This window comes from Electrophorus electricus, chromosome 9, assembly GCF_013358815.1.
Source record: "Electrophorus electricus isolate fEleEle1 chromosome 9, fEleEle1.pri, whole genome shotgun sequence".
Classification (NCBI taxonomy): domain Eukaryota; kingdom Metazoa; phylum Chordata; class Actinopteri; order Gymnotiformes; family Gymnotidae; genus Electrophorus; species Electrophorus electricus.
This window is the reverse complement of record NC_049543.1, coordinates 7500422-7519312: the sequence shown is the minus strand read 5'-3', so window position 1 is coordinate 7519312 and position 18891 is coordinate 7500422. Positions and strand designations below refer to the sequence as shown.

The following is an 18891-nucleotide window of genomic DNA, read 5'->3' as shown; positions in this document are numbered from 1 at the left end:
ACAAACTAACATGCACACACGCTCTCTTACACACACAAACACACACACACGCACCGCAAGCACACACACAGACACACGCACACACACACTCACTCAGGCAAACCCATTTTTCGGGGAAGTCATGATGTTTTGTTTTTTTTGTGTGTGTGTGCGTGTGTGTGTGAGTGAGAGAGAGAGAGAGAGAGAGAGAGAGAGAGAGAGAGAGAGAGAGAGAGAGAACATGTCTTAGCCCTCAAGTCTTCGGTCTCTAAATATGACAAACCTACTGCTGGAAATGATAAAATTGGCCCATTCAAAATAAGGAAAAACAACTTGCATTTAGAATAAAGTAATGCAGATAGAGACCTGAAGCAACACATCAAATTAACAGATTGCATGAGATACAGTAGGAAATTTGATAGTGCCAAAAAAGAGTGAGAGAGATGGATGGATCTGGAAACAGAGTTGAAACATAATACTGGAAGCATATGCATGAAAGAGATGACAAAAAGAAACAAAAGGCTACACTGTAAATGCCAAATTAGGAAAACACAAAAGGATGCAGACCTAGCAATATCCCACCTGAAGTTAGCTCTTCCCCATCTGCTGCTGTAAAAGGGGTATGGGGAGTGAGGGGTGGAGAGAGAGAAAGACAGAGAGAAAGAGTTAGTTATATGCCACAATTTTTAAAGATATATGACACAAAAATCCAGCATTTATAAATGTATATTAATTTACCCATACATACTATCAAATTCACTGGTTCATCAAACTAATAACAAAAAATTATTACATAGTCAGTTATGCACAACGATCCCAAATGCAAAGGACTCATCCAGACAACACCAATGACACAAGCAAAATGTGTACAGGACAAGTAAAATTTAGCACGCGTTCATCCCCGCGTTTTAATCGTGCCATCATCAGAGGCCGCGCCCCCTCGGCTCCCAGCGATGTCTCCTGCCAACAGCTAATGCGGAGCCTAAACACCGCCGCCCTCCCTGCCGCCTACCCAGCGCGCTGCCCCCCATGCCCTGCCTGCATTTATCATCGGCTGCCACTGCTTGGGTTCCATGCCTGGGCGTGCTTGGCTCAGAGCGTTAATGACTCTGCCGAGGGCTGGGATGTCGAGGCTGAACCCAGGCCCGTCTAGCACCATCACCGACGCCTTCTATCAAAATTTCGACATCCTACAGCATCGGGCCCATGGAACACACAATTACGTCTCCCTCACTCGCGCCTTCTCCTTGTTAGTGTGTTATTTGTTCTGAATGTAACACAACCAGGATCCTTACATTATCCTTACACTTTATTTATTTTTATTTATTGGGGACAGAGGAGAGGATTCACTGATGATCAGTCGCTGCAAATGATGGTGTTGACAGGCCCTGGTGTGGCGGGGGGGCCCAGAGATGAAAGGAAAAACGTTTCACGGGGATGACTGTGATCTGTGAGTCTGAAGACTGACAGGATTAGCATGAAGGTTCTGGTAGTAACCTGAGCTCTTTGAGAATCAGGCCTCAAAGAGTTGTAATGTTTATATCATTGCTTATACAATTTATAAGATCCATGTCCTCTTCTCCGGCAGACTAGTAAACGAGTACCACGGGAAGATTCCTACATAGAAATGGATGCATTTTGGCAAATGTAATAATCAGTCTGAGATACTGACACACTTTACTGGGAGATGCTCGGGTGAAAACATCTTCAAAGGCTCATAAAATCCACAAATTAATGGAGCATCCAGTGAGAGACTGAGCACAGAGGCAGTGAGTGGCAGGGAAGCCTCCAATGGTCTCTGGGCTAGCGGAGCAGCCAAATCCCACTGTAATCACAACACAGATGCAAAGGATGCATGCCAGAGTCTAATGCCAAGGACTGTAAACACACAGACCCACTCACACACACTCACACACACACGCACACATACGCGCACACACACACACACACACACACACACACACACACACACACACACACACACACACAAATCAGGTCACTGTAACATAGGCTTGTTGCATTTTGCCAGGCTAAAATTGGTTTACATTTTGCACAGAGTGCGGAAGCATAAGGGTGCACACAGGCAGTAATGTACATGATGGGAAAAGCAGAGAGCCAGTGCAACGTGCTTGGAGTAGCAGCTTCGGCCGACTGCTCTCTCTGCTGGGGCTCCTTGCCAGAAGCTTCCCTAAGGCTTGTGTTATCACACAACAGAGGTTTGCCTGTTTAAACACTGGGGATTCGGAACAGTGGTGGAAAAGCACCAAAATCAAGGATGGGATCATGTGCAGAGATGACCTAGACTGGTGTGTGTGCTGGATGTGGCAGAGGTTTCTCGAAGTCTGTCTGGGTGCAAGTAGCGTATGTATATATGGCATATACATATTATAAAAATAACATATATAGTATTATATACTTATAAAGTACATATTTATAAAATAACAGAGCTTGTAAGTACATCTCCATGCATGTCCTTCCTAGGCAATGCAGAAGAGTAACCGAATTTTGTTTGAGAATAATTTCATGCAAAAATAGGCCTGGCAACCCACCATAAAAGTTGAATAAACAAACACTTTAATGAAGGAGTTGGATTATGCCAGGCTGATGCGAGCGCTGGGTCGACACCATGCCAACATCAGGTCAACACTGAGCTGGAGCACTGCGGGACATATATTAGATGCTCTTCTGTGACTTTCTGGAGGATTAGCACGGCCTTTCCCTCGATCGGCTTATGGACTAGCTGAAGTGGCTGGTCACGCAACAGGGCCTGCCCCGCTACATGGAATGCCATGGCATGGTCACGTGTGGCATGAAATTCAACTTGTGAATCCATTGAATGTCAGGGAGAGGTCGTCTGACATGTCCATCTGACGACCGCAGTCCGTTAAGTAGTTAATAGCGTCAAAACTGGGACAGCAGAAGTAGTTACAACAAAAAATATTTAGTTGTAGTTTGCAGTAACGTTCATTTTCTGTGAGCCATGTGTTTTGTATGTTTCTAAGCCGAGCTGCTCAAACTCTTCAACACATTTGTTTGCACTTGAGTGGTACGATCAGCTAGAAAGGTCCTGTCCCATCATCGGTACCTGGGTCTGATTCCCAGAAATATCCCAGTAACCCATGAGAGCACAGCTGGCTCACTACATCTCCCTGGCTGATAGAGGTTGTTTGTTAAACCACTTATACAGGAGTGGGCACTTAGTGCTCAGGTGTGTTCAGCTGTGCTAGTTTGTGCGTAGCTGCTCAGCAACATGCAGTGGCTGGCTACATGTCAAAAGACACACACATTAGCTCTTATCTTAGGACAGTATCTGTCATGTAACAGGGGAGAACTACAATTGGCAACAAACTAACATGGGATGGGGGTAGAGGGGTGGCAAAACCCATTTTAAATTTAAAATTAACTAGCAATCATGCTAATGTGGTATCTGATGTATCATCCACATCCACTGAAATTTGCAAGCCTAGAGCGTAGCCGTCTGTGCAATGCCATTGATTCCTTATCCCCAAAAGTGACAGCCATGACAAGAATAGACAAGTGTCTGAGGAATGATCCTTCTTGCAATTTACAAAGTGGATCCTGTTGTTCTCAACAGGAACTTTGCAGCTCAAACATTAAGTCATTTCCAATCCAGCAGGGGTAGGTCAGCATTAGTGTGGCAATGCTAAATTGACAATTCAGTACTAAGTTGAGCCGTAATTAGTCAATTGCGAGTTGGGCCAAGTCTTTCTGATACTGGAACAAGGCAGTGGTCCAGAAGGGTAGCCAGAGCCTAGAATCTTGGATATTTTTGAGTCTTACTCTTGGAGAATGTTTGTGTCACTGAGAGTAGGACAATGAATTCAGGTTGACAGTGAATGAAAGCGTGATGGTGAAATGCGGTGATAATGGTGTTACATGTTTATTAACTGAAAATGGTCACAGAGGACACAGCAAGTATATACTGCTTTCATATATCAAGATAACACTATTAACAACAAATTTTGAAAGTACGCATTTTGTCAGTAGTGAACAGATAAGGCTACATCTTTGTGCATGCATGTGTTTCTCTTGAAATAGAGGTTGTGCAGAAGAAAACTTAGTGAGTGCATTTACTTACGAGAGCAGATGCAAAATGAACTATTCTTACTTACAGAGCACTTGAAATCTCCAATCAGGAGTTACCACGTCTGGCGCTAGCAAGTTCCATTTTTTCTACTGCAGCAACCAGAGATTTCTGAGCACCAATGACTCTTAAAAAGCAACAATATGCTTCCCATGCTCTTGGCTGATAAAACTCAAAGCTGGTCCCCAGGCAACTGTGCCACCCTTCCCATAATTCCTGATTTGGGGCTCTAAGCCAGAAAGAAATGAGCCACATTCTTTGTTCGAGTCGAGCAGCAAACAGTTTTCTCTCTAATGCCAAACCCAAATCCATCACTGTCGGCAGACACCGTCCAAGATCTGTCCATAACCAATGGAGTGCAATGAATGGTTGCTCAGAGACGTCCCTGTAATTGCATCAACCCTAGATTAGGACAGTAGCTTTGCAACTCTGTCACAATATTGGCAGAGAACTCTTTGCTCTCCATCTTCTTTTCCCTATTTTGAGCTTCTGTTCCACAGTGCTGCCACCATGTGTAAAGTATTTAATGTGACAAATTACATAGTGTGTTGACTGGATGTAAAAGCTCAGTGCTGTATGTTGATTGTAAAGCATCCTGAGGAACTGAGAGAGGCACTATATATGTGTACCTGCATACATGATGCAGGAAAACTAACTGAAGCACAAATCTCACAGTAAATGCAAGAACTGAAAATGCAGCCAACACTTACCCTTTTACATTGCTGAACAAACAATACTTCTCAGTTCTGTAATATTTGTGCCACTGAATGACCAAACCAATTTTGCGGCTTCATGCATTCCAAGTATTTTGAATAATAATTCTTTGTTAAATAGAGCTTCTTTGTCTTAGTCAAGCAATCGGCAGATTTGGTGGAACTCATGATACACACACACAAACACACACACACACAAACACACACACACACGTTGTCCATGGAAACAAACAACCGAGGCACATGCTCATTCTACTGTAAACCATGCGCTCAGTCGAGCAGATGAACATATCTCTCCTAAGCAGTGGGCATCGCATCAGCCAGCAGAGCCAGGCCTCCACTCATGTATCTACTCGCACGTCCATTCACGTGTCCATTCATGCGTCCACTCATGTGTCCCCTCACGCTTTTATGACCTGCTCATCATTCTCCTCTGTGCTTCCTTCTTGCCACACACAGGCCCTCTCTGCCTCACCACATGGTTCCATGGGCATTCTCCACGTGAATTTTTGGAGGACACATTAAAAACTTTTTCAAATCCAACCAAATATGGATGAGAGCATCTCATTTTTTTGTCTTAGTCCAGCTGGAGCTTTGTTTAACAACTACAGCTTTAACAACTGCAACTCTGTTTAACAACTACAGAGTCGACAACAGTGTCAAAACTGGGATAGTGGGAGCTTAAGGTGCTTAATTACAGCTTGCTTGAAGTGCCAGTACACACTGTTGCATATGAAACAGGGCAGAAACATTTAAGCTTGAAACGGGAATGCCAAGGCTGCTGCGATAAGGTTTCTGGCATGAGCCTTACAACATGAGGTGTTTCATGTTTCAGAGTATTTACTGCTATTTACTAGTGAGTCACCAGACAGCATTTATTAAAGGGTCACCATGGAGAAAGGCAGCCAGCAGCAGAGTCAAGCATGTTCCCGATTCTCCATTCACATACCGAGCTTAGTCAGGTGATGCCATGTGCAGACAATCATGTCATTGTGGTAAAATAGCTCCGTCGCTGCAAAGCATTAGTGCAGAGAATTGTTTTTTAACAATCCACAAGGTTTTTTTTCTGTTGTGTGCAGAAAATGTGAGTGAGGAAATGCAGTCATCACATGGTGCTGCTGTGACTAAATAAATCCACATTTCTGCTTGAAAAAAAATAGAAGAGCATCGATCCAAAAACTGAAAATGACAGTGCACATGAGCACATGTACTGTAAAAGGATCTGTGATTCAGCTTTGCTAAAGCTGTTTACATGTGGGTTTTTTTTTGTTTTGTTTTGTTTTTGGTTTTTTTGTTTTTTTTTTATTTTAGGTGTAGGAGTCTCTATGATCCTATGATTTATAGCAAGGAAATGAAAATCTTTTCCTTTTTTATGTCATCACCACAACCCCTCCTCCCACCCCACCCCCAACATCTCCAGCTTTTCATTTTAGAGGCAAATTTTGCATATATATTTTCAGGACAAATGTAACATTTTGAAAAGGTTCACCCATCATCATTATTACATTGTTACACTACTTAATCGAAAAACAAGGTCAATTGATAAATAAATATTACAAAAATGCCTGCTGAAAAGAGTGGGACAGTATGAGCCGGTTCCGGTCATATCTGCTTAGCTGTTATAATGTCCAGCATTGTGCAAACGCGCAGACATACCAGACATGTCTTTTCAGCACAGCTTACATGTCCCCACTTTCCCCCACTGACTGCACAGCACATGACAAAGACCTCATTTTAATTATTTATTCCCCCCACCCCCACCCCTTCAAGCACACAAGGGAGGGGACATTTAGTGAGGGCGGGGCCCGGAAAATAGAAGAACACTGATGACTTATTAATATCGAGCGGGCCCCCACTCGCATTGATAATGCCAGCCACAGGTGATAAGGCTCGGCCCTGGGACAGATTGGCTTAATCTGAGTGACAACCAGTGGAAAGTAATATCCAAACATAATATAGCCAGCATAGAGGGCAGCCAGGGGCTGATACCACCCCCAAGGTGTGCAAAGGAGATAGGGGCACATTTGACATGACATATAGGGGGTAGTGGGGTGCAAAGGGTTATGGGAACATGGATGAATCATCAAAGCCCACTAGGGTGACCACATACAAAGGGAGTGAATGATGCATGGTACTGTGAACTTCCCATGCTGACACACGCAACATAAATGCAAGTGAGCAGAGAATATATACCGAAAACAAACTTATCACAGACTAGTCTGGAGATATGCAGAGAACTATGCACACAAGCAAAGGACACTGGAGGCTCAATACTGTCAGGTTTTCACACTTCGAGGCTGTGCAGAAGGTGACCTTATTTAAGGCCCTATCCTGTACAAAATGTCAAACACAGAACAAAGTATTCAATGACTAGTAAATGTGAAACTTGTACTGAGACCAGCATAAAGGCAGATAAAGGAAAAGGTTAGAAAAAAAATCATGTGTGCAAGTTTCAATAAGCAAACCTTAGGATAGAATGTGGATATAGTCTAATTTAAGTTATTTGAAAAATCACCCCAAAAACCTTTAATAAACTGTAAAAGAGCACATGTGTATACTGAATCATGTTCTATCCCTCAAATAAAATGGACCATAATATGGAATATATAATATTTTATATATAGTCTATATAACACATTCACCTCATCACACATTAATACAAAACACATTCATGACTGTTTAATTCAGCTTTCATGAAGTATTCATGTTTTACATGACAGTAATGTGAAGTTCTGTGCCAGTCTGTTCTGCCATTATATGCTATTTTCAGCCAAAACCACTGTATTTGAATAGCCAAAGAAGATCTGGCTCTATCACAAGTGATGCTAATATTTCCATGATTGACATGGATGTTTAATAGGATGTTTCAAACTAAATGCACAGTAGTCTGTTTACATTCCTGTTTCCTCCCTTGCATACTGAAATACCATGTGAATAGGAGCTGATTTTCAGTTTACTTTAAAAAATGCATCCTGAATAAGCTTCATAGTACTCCATATAACTGTTCTGTAAAATATGAATATTTCTTGAATGCTATGAATCTGAATTTTAATGACTATCTTAGTCCTAGTTTATGTATATAACTATGCAGTATTTATGATGTTAAGCATGCACTTTATAGACACCCTTCATATAAAGTTTTATCAAATTATTTGAAAATACAAGCTATTCGTTTTATTATTAATTTTATTAGTTTAATAAGGCCTGATGTTCATATGATCACTGGATGTAAAATAAAAATATGCACCTGCTAAAAACAGAACCTGTGTGACCAAGTCAGGTGAGTGCCAATCGACATCTTAACACCCTCAGTGAGCTAATTACAGCAGGTCATTGGTTACTTGTCAATAGACCTCCAGCCTAACGCTCAGTAGCACTTAGCTCAGAAAATGCATTGGACTAGATTGCTCCATTTTTAATGAAGGGACTGGGGTTTAGCTGCACTATGCGACAATTAGCACATAGGACTATTCTGAAAGGCTGTAGACCTCAGCACATAGGGAAATACGGTTCAGATATAAAAGTGGATTCATTTGGTTCTAGACAAGGTCCTGAATAAGAAAGAGTTTATTTGGGACCTTAGGGAGCAATGATCTTAAGCTAAATTCAACTCTGGGGGCTCTCATGGAAAGGGGAGAAAGAAAAAGAGAGCGAGAAAGAGAGAAGCTCTTTGAGAAGCAAGTGGGAAGTTGTGCCCACCTATATTAACAAGAAAAGCTATGAAAATTATATTAGGTAGTCATTACACAGTGAAGCTGATTTCACAAGGTAGTTTAAACTAGGCAGTATTAGCTGACTTCACATTAAGGGTGGCAAAAAAATTAAATATCATGGTGCTTGCAGGTATTCTTCATAATACGTGTCACAATATTAAGATGGGACACACACAATGACCTGGAAAATAGGACTGTCACAGCTTTGAAAAGCCATAAATCTCAGTAAAAATTCAGTTTAGTTTAAAATCAACAAAATACAGGGCATGAGAAAAAAATGTCTTTATTTTCCAATATCCTTGTTGAATCTATAAACAACTGTATAGAGTTGTTTATAGATTATTTATAGAATGCATATATATTTAACGAGAACCAGCTGGACAGTGTTCTACAAGTACTGACTATACCCATAATATCCGCAGAAAAGTGTACTGTAATTTAATTAAATTTTTATAACAAAATATCACCCATCTTTACACACCAGCCTAGTATAGTTACCCCCCCCCCCCACACACACACACATACACACAAACACACACCCCTCTTAATAAATTATGTGGTAAGCAGGATGGCGTGAATGACTATTATGAGCCTGATCTATGAAGACACCATGCAGGCAGAATAGACAATTCTTCCACAGAGACAAGGTCAGAAGCAATCTGGGTAATGGATCTAATCTCCATTTAGCGCACTAGCAGACAGAGTGACACACCAACCATGTACCACACAGCACCCATTTTAGGAAGTGACAAATCTGGCTTGAATTCATTCATTGTTTCAGTGAAGGTGTCAAAGCAAAGGGCAGCAGGTTAGACATTGAACTCGTTTTACTTGTCTTTCTTTCTTTCTTTCTTTCTTTGTCTTTTTATATTTTTTCTCTTTATATACTTTCTTTCTCCATTTTTTATTTAAAGGGGTACATATTTCTCAGTTCAGTGTTCTTATTTACTCTAGATCAACACTCCTACTTGGGCTTGCTTTATGAAATCCCACCAACACTGGGCCTTATTTTACAATTCTGTAGAGCCTTCTAGAGCTTCTCCCTTGAATGTGTTTTCAGAGCAGCTGTTGTGTTTATGAGATTTCTCAGAGTAGAAAGGCTAAACTAGGATTGCTGATTAAATGTTAGTCATTCATCAGGAAGAAACAAATCTTTATCTGAGATAACAAATATTCCTGGAAGTATTTGGTTCTTGATAGTTTTCTACTTCTTTATATACTGGAGTTTGGTTTAGCCTTTGGACTTTGTCTAGATTTCATTAAGAGATTTTATAACTGCATTCCAGCTAACATTAAAGACTTTTAGAAACATTTTTATGTAAAAAGGTACCCAGGCATTTTGGAATGTCAGATATGGAAGTAAACAGCATTTTTGAATTTATCTTAAATGTCAAAACTTAAATATGGCTTATATTAGTTTTTGTTGGTGCAATCTGAGGATCAATGCAGTGCAAATAGTGTAATTGTAATTTTGTTGTTTATGGATATGAAAATTAGCTTTGAAGACTAAAGCACAAATCAAACACAAACATTTCACAGAAATACTTTTACAGATTAAAAGAAACTTGAAGATTTATTTTGTCAGGCTACCCCATTTCTGGGTTTAGGGCAGTCTAAAGTACATAATTTCCAGCACATGTGTAATCTTCTCCAATAAGGCCCCTTCCCAATAATGTGAAAAAGGCGGAAGGAAGATATTTGAGAATTGGGGATTGTTGTTAAACGGTTCATGACTCTGAATACTGTGAAGCAAACTGACATTGACCCAAACAATCATGTACGAAGGGCACTGTGGGTGCGCCTGTTCCTTTTGCTCAAGATCAGCCAGGGCATGGCAAAGAACAAATGCTATCAACTTGCTTTCTTTTTCCTATGAATTATGCATGTTTTGATGAGCAACATGAATGGTTGGCTTGGTGATCGTATTTACAACAGAAGGCATAGCAATAAAAAAAACAACAACAAAAAACAATAACAAGGTCTGGAACATTTGAGATCATCTTTGATGCTGTAATATTATTGAAGACAGCAGGCCTATCTGAATAAAAAAACAGTAGCTATGTATGTTAAGCCTTTTGGAATGGAAAATAATGGTTTGCTCCTCACCTGAGTGAGTGAACAGCAGTTTAATTTGGCAACATGTGAATCAGGGGGACAAAACACGCACTTGCAATCCCCTGCTCTCACTGTACTCATTATGCAGCTAGCATTATGTTAAAAAAGGGCTAATCAATGCAGTATGTAGTAGTATATGATCATGTTCTGTTTGTTATGTTGGGTTGTATTGTTTTTAATATACTTTTCATTCTATCAGTTTATCATGTAGCACCTCGGTTGACACCTGTTGACACCTGTCGAGGTGACTTGACTTCAATTTGACTCAAGTCAAGGTTTTACTGTCATTCCTCTATAGAGTTTGTACACAGCAGATGATGTTGATTCTTCTGGTCGATGGTAGAATACACAACAACAGCACAATAGCACTGTATAGATGTCTACATGAATTTGAACGCACAGCATGGAGGTGTGAGACAAATCCTCTCGATGTGAATTTTAGACCTTACAGTTCATTGATATTTCTGATATCATTTGTATGATCAACATTCTTCAAGGTATGCCATACCATCTTAATGATGACTGACATGGCTATTACAAAATTTCACAATGAAGCGCAATTTTGTTTGCTTTTAAGTCATTCTCTTAATAATGTCTTGTTAGATTACGCAATGTCTATTAAGATTTGACCTTTTGTTATTCCCTCTATGACAGTAAGCTGTCCAAGCATTAAGACAGCAAAAAAGGGACAAACCATGATTGCGACATCAGGATTCACAACTGGGAGGTTTTGCTTTTAGTGTGTAGGGTTTTTTCTTCTTTTCAAAACACCAAACTTTTGTCTCCTTGATGCACTGTACATTGTTCCACAAGTGTTGCGAAATATTGCAAACCTGACACGTGAAGCATTGGTGAGTGGTGGTTGCCTGCAGGGTGTACTTTCATGATTACCATTCTTGCTCTGTTACCCTATGTTTTTTTTTCCACCTCCTTCCATATTGCGCTCTGCACCCTCGCAGGAAGTTCACGCCTATGCAGAAAAGCAACAGTACTGAATTTTCCTCCAATTTCTACCAAGTATAAAATTGGTCTTATTGTGAACTGATGAACACCAAGGCCCTGAAAAATTATTTTCTAGTATTTTAAAGTGTTATGCATCTCTACAATCCTTCTAAATTCTACAATTTTTGGGCTGTTCCTCTAATATTTCTCTACATTGGGGCAAGGTTCACAGGAATGTCAAAATTTGTGAACTTTTTTAGGAAGCAGGACACTCACAACTCACACCTTCAACTTTATCTCATTAATTGCAAGCCTTGACACCAGTAAACCTGCAGGTTCACCTAATTTTCTAGCCAGTAGCCTGATTTATAAATCTAGTCAGTGGCCTCATTTATAAATCTTTATAGGAAATGGAATACGCCCTCAAACATCAGATTTATAAAACATCTGCATGCCGTTTCCTCTGTATAAATCACAATCTTCTTGAAAACGTACACAGGTGAATGAACCTCAGATCAAGCCTTGTTACCACCCACAAATGTCCATAAATGGTCTATACAAATTACCTTATCGATACTTAAATATGTTACATTCGTTATTGTGTGAAACAGTGTTGATAACGGCGGAGCCACAGGAAAAGGAGGATTTTACAGAATGTGAGAATGTAAGGCCGTGGAAGTGGCCATCACCAATAAACTCAAGTTTGAGTGGCTGCATGTAGCTGCAGCAGTCAATAGTGCTCCTTCCATGAGTGCACGCTTGTAGATGTAAAAAATAAATAAATAAAAGAAGTGGTCATATTTAAAAGTTGATGCAAAGAAGCTATGCAAAGGCAAACTGTGACTGTAACCGGTGAGGGAAAGTAGGCTTTTTCTGGCTGTTATAACAGTCTCCCACCTGAAGCATCCAGACAATGGCATCTGTCTTGTAGAAGCCCAATAGTGTGTTCCACAACAGAACGCACCGGAGCGTGTGAAGAATTGTAGCATCTTTCCTCTGTGCTACATGGGTTATGAAATGGGGTAAGGAGCCAGCTCTTAAGGGGGTAGCCACTGTCCCCAGGAGTTCTAGAAATGGGAGTGAGACAATTGCACCGATTATGTTTGGGAAACTAAACATTGCTGCAAATTCTGCTCTGATGTTGACCTGTTCATCCAGTTTTTAAGCAAATTGTATGTACCGATGTGTCAGTTGAATTATTCCAACAATACAGCTTGCAAGATAGTGCTTTAGGATAGCTGGGATATTCCCAGCCTATCAGTTAATTCTGGAAGCAACCGGTTGCCAGGAATCCAAGCATCATTAAGACCTGTAGGTGGATAGGTACTGTCCAGTTCTGCAAGGTTGATCCCTAAAACTGGGCCTAACTCAGCACATAGTTCCAAGAGAATGGCTCTTGTAAAACTAAATTGACTCAATCATCATCATTAAATAAATAAATAAATAAATAAATCTCAGGCTCTCAAAAAACACATTCTTGTCTTATTCAGATTACCAAACTGAAGACTGCAAATTGTTATCAATAAATAGCAATAAATATGAATGCATAGAAACAGGATAATTAACTGGTCTACAAAAATATAGCAGGAAACACATCAGACAAAACACTGTTTAGGCTTGAATGCTTTCATGAATAAGTAGCCTATATGCAGTAATTATGGAGCTGCATAACATATAAGGACATTTTGCTGTTATTCCCTACTTTACCTCAGGGTGTCGCAAATTCCCACTTTCTATAAATGTTACGTACACAAACCTTCCATAGATATAAGCCCAATTTCCCACAAAGTATAAATCCCAGTTAAATTATAAATTCCAGTTTCTGTGTGGGAGTTTGTGTATACATATTTCAAACTGGCTTTTGGGCATAAGCAAATAGTGTTGATCTATTGTTGGTGCTTAGCTGAAGATCAAATTAATTCAGATCACTATAAAAGGTTTACAAACTATTTCTTACAAATGTAGGCCTATATATAGTGACTGTGTAGGGGTTTCAATAACCCTACATTAAATAACTGGAATAAAATACTTGAAAGAATTATAAACACATCAAGTGGTCTGTTTTGCGTTGTACCACATGAGAAAGTTGCTTTGTTGGCCTTCATGGGGAGTGGCCTTCAAATTACTAACTGTCTAGAGCAGAACATAAGACTTCTAAAATAATGTCTTGCAGAGATGTTATCATCATGAATCTCAACAAAGTCATCCAGGAGAAGAGGGTTGCCCTCTCTCTCTCTCTCTCTCTCTCTCTCTCTCTCTCTCTCTCTCTCTCTCTCTCACTCACTCTTCTTTCTTTGTGCCTCCTGCTCACTCTCTGAGTCTCTCTGTCTCTAACCTTTCCATGTACTTTTCCAGTGAATTTAAAGCACACCTCAGCCACTGTCTGAGTTCAGCTCTGGCCTCTTTTTCCAGACTGGTTTGCATCCTTGGTATGCCTGGTGAAGGCACAGGCAAAAAACCACAGGCTGCTCAGCTGACATGTGGCTTCCAAAGGCTTCTAGGCTTCTCTCATGTAAAAGCACATAGTTTAAGACCCTGTTTCTCTAATCTGTATCATATTAGTGCACTTTAAGAAAAAAAACAAAACATTAAATTTCTTTTTCTTTTAATTGACCAAAAAACGTCACCAGAAATGCATAATATATAAAGAAAATCTGAGCAGCTGAACACTTTGGACTAAAAAGCACATGTTAAATGGTTCCTCCATTTCTGCTAGAAAATGTTTTGTGTTGGTTTAAATGAGCACGCTTGGATTCAGACATGTCATTTGACACATCCTGGGCCAACAACATCTTTCTCGTAATCGATATGCGTTCTTCATCCGTTTCTAAGGGTCTTGCCCACAACTTTTGCATGATAACAAGAAGGTGCTCGATTAGTATGCCACTTAGAGAGAAAAACAACATCTTAGCAGGTCAAAAGCTATCAGCTGCGCTTAGGAAACCTAAATCAGCATGATATCTTTGTGTTTATTCTTCTATGTAGTGCATTGTTAAGATGTGGTATGGCAACACTGCAACTATGCCAGGCCTTGCTTATACCAGACGTTTAGAATTTGGCCACTTAGACCTTGGACATTACACCTAGACAACGTATAGATTATATGACTGATTTGCATTATTGTCCCAAATCTAAGATCTCTATGACTATATTTATATCAAAATGAAAGGCAAAACCCTTTTCTCATCCAATATTTTTATTATAGCTTGATCAATATATCCTGGTGATTCCAAAATTGATTCCAGCATGATACTCCAAATCATTCTGACACTAATCAAAAATCATCACCCATGTGTGAAATCCACAGAATCCCCTCACCAAAGGAAATGTAGACTAATGCAACAGCTTACCCAAGTTGCAATTATTGCAAGCTGTGACATTTAGCTGCCTCCCAGAACCCAATATGTTGATGCTCCATGGCCATTCTCATTATTGGAAAGAGATCAACCTGCTGCTTTGATTAATTAGCCCCTCCCAAATGACACCAAGACAGGGGATGTGTGGTACAGCTGTCCATGAGAAAAGTCTTTAGGAGAGCACAAGCCCCTTTAACAGGGATGAGGAGTTTGGAAGTACAGTGGCATCCTTAGAACAGCTGTATGAGCAATACAATAGGCTGAGCCAAACAAGGCTGTATATCTGTAGCACACACAAGTAAACCACAAATGTTGCAAAATTTGGATGGAGGATAACTTGTTTTGGATTACAGCTAACGGCATGAATGAAGGCTGCAGAGTTTTGTCACTAATAGAGGTAATCAACAGAATAATGCACTTACCAAAAACATGGACTGAAGGATGCATTAATAATATGATAAACATCTTAAATGTATGTGTACATGATTGTAAGCAACACCAAAAAGCCCTGGCTAGCAAAGACCTGAAATAAATCCAGTAGGCATTTGTAAAGTTCTACCTATGTTAAATGTCCAGTACGGTTCTGCCAAGATGACTGCTTACCGTCTTTGGCTTTAAAACATAAATGCACAAAAGAGAAGAAAAAGGCCTTCTGTGTGTAAGCCAAACAAATTCAAGTCAAAATCAAGTCAAATCTATTTATATAGTGCTTTCTGCAACACATGCTGTCACAAAGCAGCTTTACAAATGATTGTTTCCAAATCACTTATAAGCAAGCCAGTGGTAACAGTGGCAAGGAAAAACTCCCTGGGTGGAATTGAGGTAAGATATCTTGGACCAAGACTCAAGAGGGAACCCATCTTCTTTGGGCAGCCCAAGCTTTATTATATAGTCCATGTAGCCAGTATAGGTGTGGAAGTCTCGGACTACCGACACCACTCTCACGCTAGTCTCAGGCTACACACAACAATACCTCTATTCTCCCCACATATGCTCTGGCACTGAACAGGGGTGAATGAGTTTGAAGGTTTCAGCATTGGTTGAATCATGTATGCTGGGAGCATGAAGAAAGAACAGGACAGAGAATAAGCGAGAAAAAAGCAAGAGCATATAGTGTATGACATTATCTGCTCATTATCTGGTAGCACTTTGAAAATCACAGAGTGCCAGTGGTTGCATGGTAAGATGTAGATGGTAGAAATTGAAGGCTTGCTAGTTCACAAAGAGAGCCTAAGAGGATTGTTGGTTTTATAACAGAAGGCTATGGATTAATGACATCCCCAGTCTTCCCCTGAGAAAAATATTTTACTTCAGAAACTCTGCAAAATGAAGCCATGGCTTCTACAATTAATTCAGTGTCCCTGTTGTTTTTAAATTAAACTTGACAAAAGTAACAATGACCTCTTCACCACTGTACACAACTGAACTGCCTTATCTTTGGATATCTTTGCTAATCTTTGCTCCACACTACAATGATATGTGTGGAGGGAAGGAAGCTGGTGGTCCCACTGTGTTCCATTAAGGGTGAAAAAAATTATGGCAACATTAAGATGCAAATTCTATTCGGCGGCCCATGCTGTTTAGTGGTATGGGGAGTCACAAGAAGCCGTGCATGAACATGTGGTCCAGCCACTTAAATCAGCCCTGCAAGCTTTACTTTCACAAGACTCATGTGCACTTAAATAAATAGAAACCTTAACCAGATAGGGCTACAACAGACGGGAGAGGTAGGGTAGGCAATGGAGATAAAAAAGGAAAACACTGCCAATCATCACATGGGGATTGACAATACCAACAGGGGTGTGTGGTTACAGTTTGTGATCACATAGATGCTAAAATAGACATCTGCATTCTCTCTAAAAGAGACACTCAAAGCAGACATTCAGACTAGAGCTTCAGAAGGGCAGTAGGCTCTGTACTAATATATAACCAGTTCATACCATCCTTACGGTTAAAAACCAGTAGGTCTCTTTCTCTTAAAGAAGAGTGTTTTCTTGAATGGCCACCAAAAGGACAGGTAAATCTTAAGTTATCTGAACATCATTTATGCCTTCACAAGTGGGCGACACCAGAGCCACAATAAAGCTTTGGGTTAGCGTGCCAGACCAGGACACTAGCTCTTCTACAGGACACACACTGACCATATTACCAGCACAGCAGGGCCCTGTAAAACCTGAACGACACTTCCATGTGTAGGCCTCTTTGCTCAGAAGCAGGAGGCAAATGCCACCATTCTCACATAGGTTAGACTTGCATGCTTCCCCTTCAAACAGAAGCAGAATAAAGGGGTGAACGCTGCTAGGAGCTTATTGTACGCATTTCTGATTTGCAGGAAATACTGCTAAATACTAGAAGCTGGTTCTGATCATTCGCATGTAATTAAGTTGTTTGGAAATTTATTCAAATGATGTGCAAATTGCATACCCCAAAAATATCTTACACAGCTCCCATCAAGTGTGTTCCAATAGAAATTTTTTCCCCTTTTTTATAAAAACAATTCCACAAGGCAACACTTTGACAGTGGCTAAATATAACTCAGATGATCTATGTGGCTATCCACATACAGTAGCAGCTCCAGAGATTTCAAGGTGTTGACACATGGAACTACTAAAGTATGTGGAATCTCACAACAACAAACCAAAAAAATGCCTTGCTGTTTAAATCTGATCTCTGCACTCTTCTCAGAGCTTTACTTCAGTATTTACTGAAGAGGCAGGCACCCTTTTCAAAAGAAATTTGTTCATAGCAATGAGCCCAAGGTGCACAGAACATAAAACACTAAAGTAGTTAACTGCTCATTTGCTGGGGGGAACCATTTATCAAGTGAACCACAACTATATATCTAAAATGTTTCAGACCAAACCTGCTGACACATTATAGTGCAAACAATAAAAGCCACAAAGGCATGGTGAAAATGAGATGGAAGATTGTTGAAACAGTACAAAACTTAGAGAAACTCTTGGTAAGAAGGGCTGAAGTCAAAAAGGATGCTTTGATGGCTGTGGGCAGTGTTCTAGTTCAAGAAGCATGCAAGTCTTTTTTTACATATCTTACTGGTGTCCTTGCAGACTTGGGCCTATATCCAACATTAAAACACAGCCTCCAGGGTCTGTCTGGGTGGTGCTACTCTCAAGCTTTCACATGAAATTCATTGTATGCTGAGCAAAAATGTAACAATAATAGCGCATGAAATGCTAAGATGCTAGTGAATCTGCTGAGTGAATGCCTTATTTTTTCTTATCAAAGGCATAGGCAGGAAAAGAAAAGCCCTCTACTGCGATACTCTTATGTGATGGTGGAGTGTGTGTGTGTGTGTGTGTGTGTGGGGGGGGGGGCAGCTAATTGGATACAGTGGCTGGAGTGAATTTGTATTTGTTAGCAATGGGGATTGCAGAGGGGAAAAAAAGATAAAAGATTTCCAATGGAGGGGAATGCAGGAAGACAGTTGCCGTAGTCTCAAAGAGCCACCAAGGAGACAGAAAACTCAGGGGGGAAAATGGTAGCCTGAGCAATAGGAAAATAGAAAGTAAGGAGGAGATGTGAATTAGTGAAGGGAGAAGAGAGCATGTAGCATTGGCAGTGAAAATGCTAAGCGATTAGGCCCAAAAAGGTATCGCTGCTACCAGGAGGACCGGTCCTGTTGAGAGGAGCCAGCTCACAGGATTGTGGGGATTGAGCCCTGTGGAATGGGGGAGTTAGAAGAGCCCCGAGGGTTCGTCCTTTGGATGCCATTGCCTTTCGGGAGGGACTCGTTTACATTGGCTGCAACACAAAATGCTAGGATTGCAGTAGGATCGTGATAGCTTCATTAGGTTGGCTGTATTTGCTGGCTTCAGTAAATAATGTTCCAGATAGCAAGGACATGTGCAGAAAGTGCTCAGATGGCAATATTGTGGAAACACTGCTTAAGGCTTACTCTTGTGACCTTAATATTTAGTCGGCTGACTGATTGAACACTGTCAATCCTT

At 40.5% G+C, this 18891-nt stretch overlaps 1 protein-coding gene across 3 annotated transcripts in view; it reads right to left on the bottom strand.

Annotated features, from left to right (window-relative positions):
- The window catches only part of edil3a (EGF-like repeats and discoidin I-like domains 3a), a 112302-nt gene that overhangs the window by 77343 nt on the left and 16068 nt on the right, over nucleotides 1-18891 (bottom strand). Inside the window, exon 2 of one of the 3 annotated variants that reach the window (XM_027015065.2) lies at nucleotides 547-588. The exons of 1 other annotated variant lie outside the window; for it this stretch is intronic. In XM_027015065.2, coding sequence (XP_026870866.1) covers nucleotides 547-588 — 42 coding nt within the window. The remainder of the gene's footprint in view (nucleotides 1-546; nucleotides 589-18891) is intronic. One more of the 3 variants, XM_027015066.2, reaches the window with a different exon arrangement.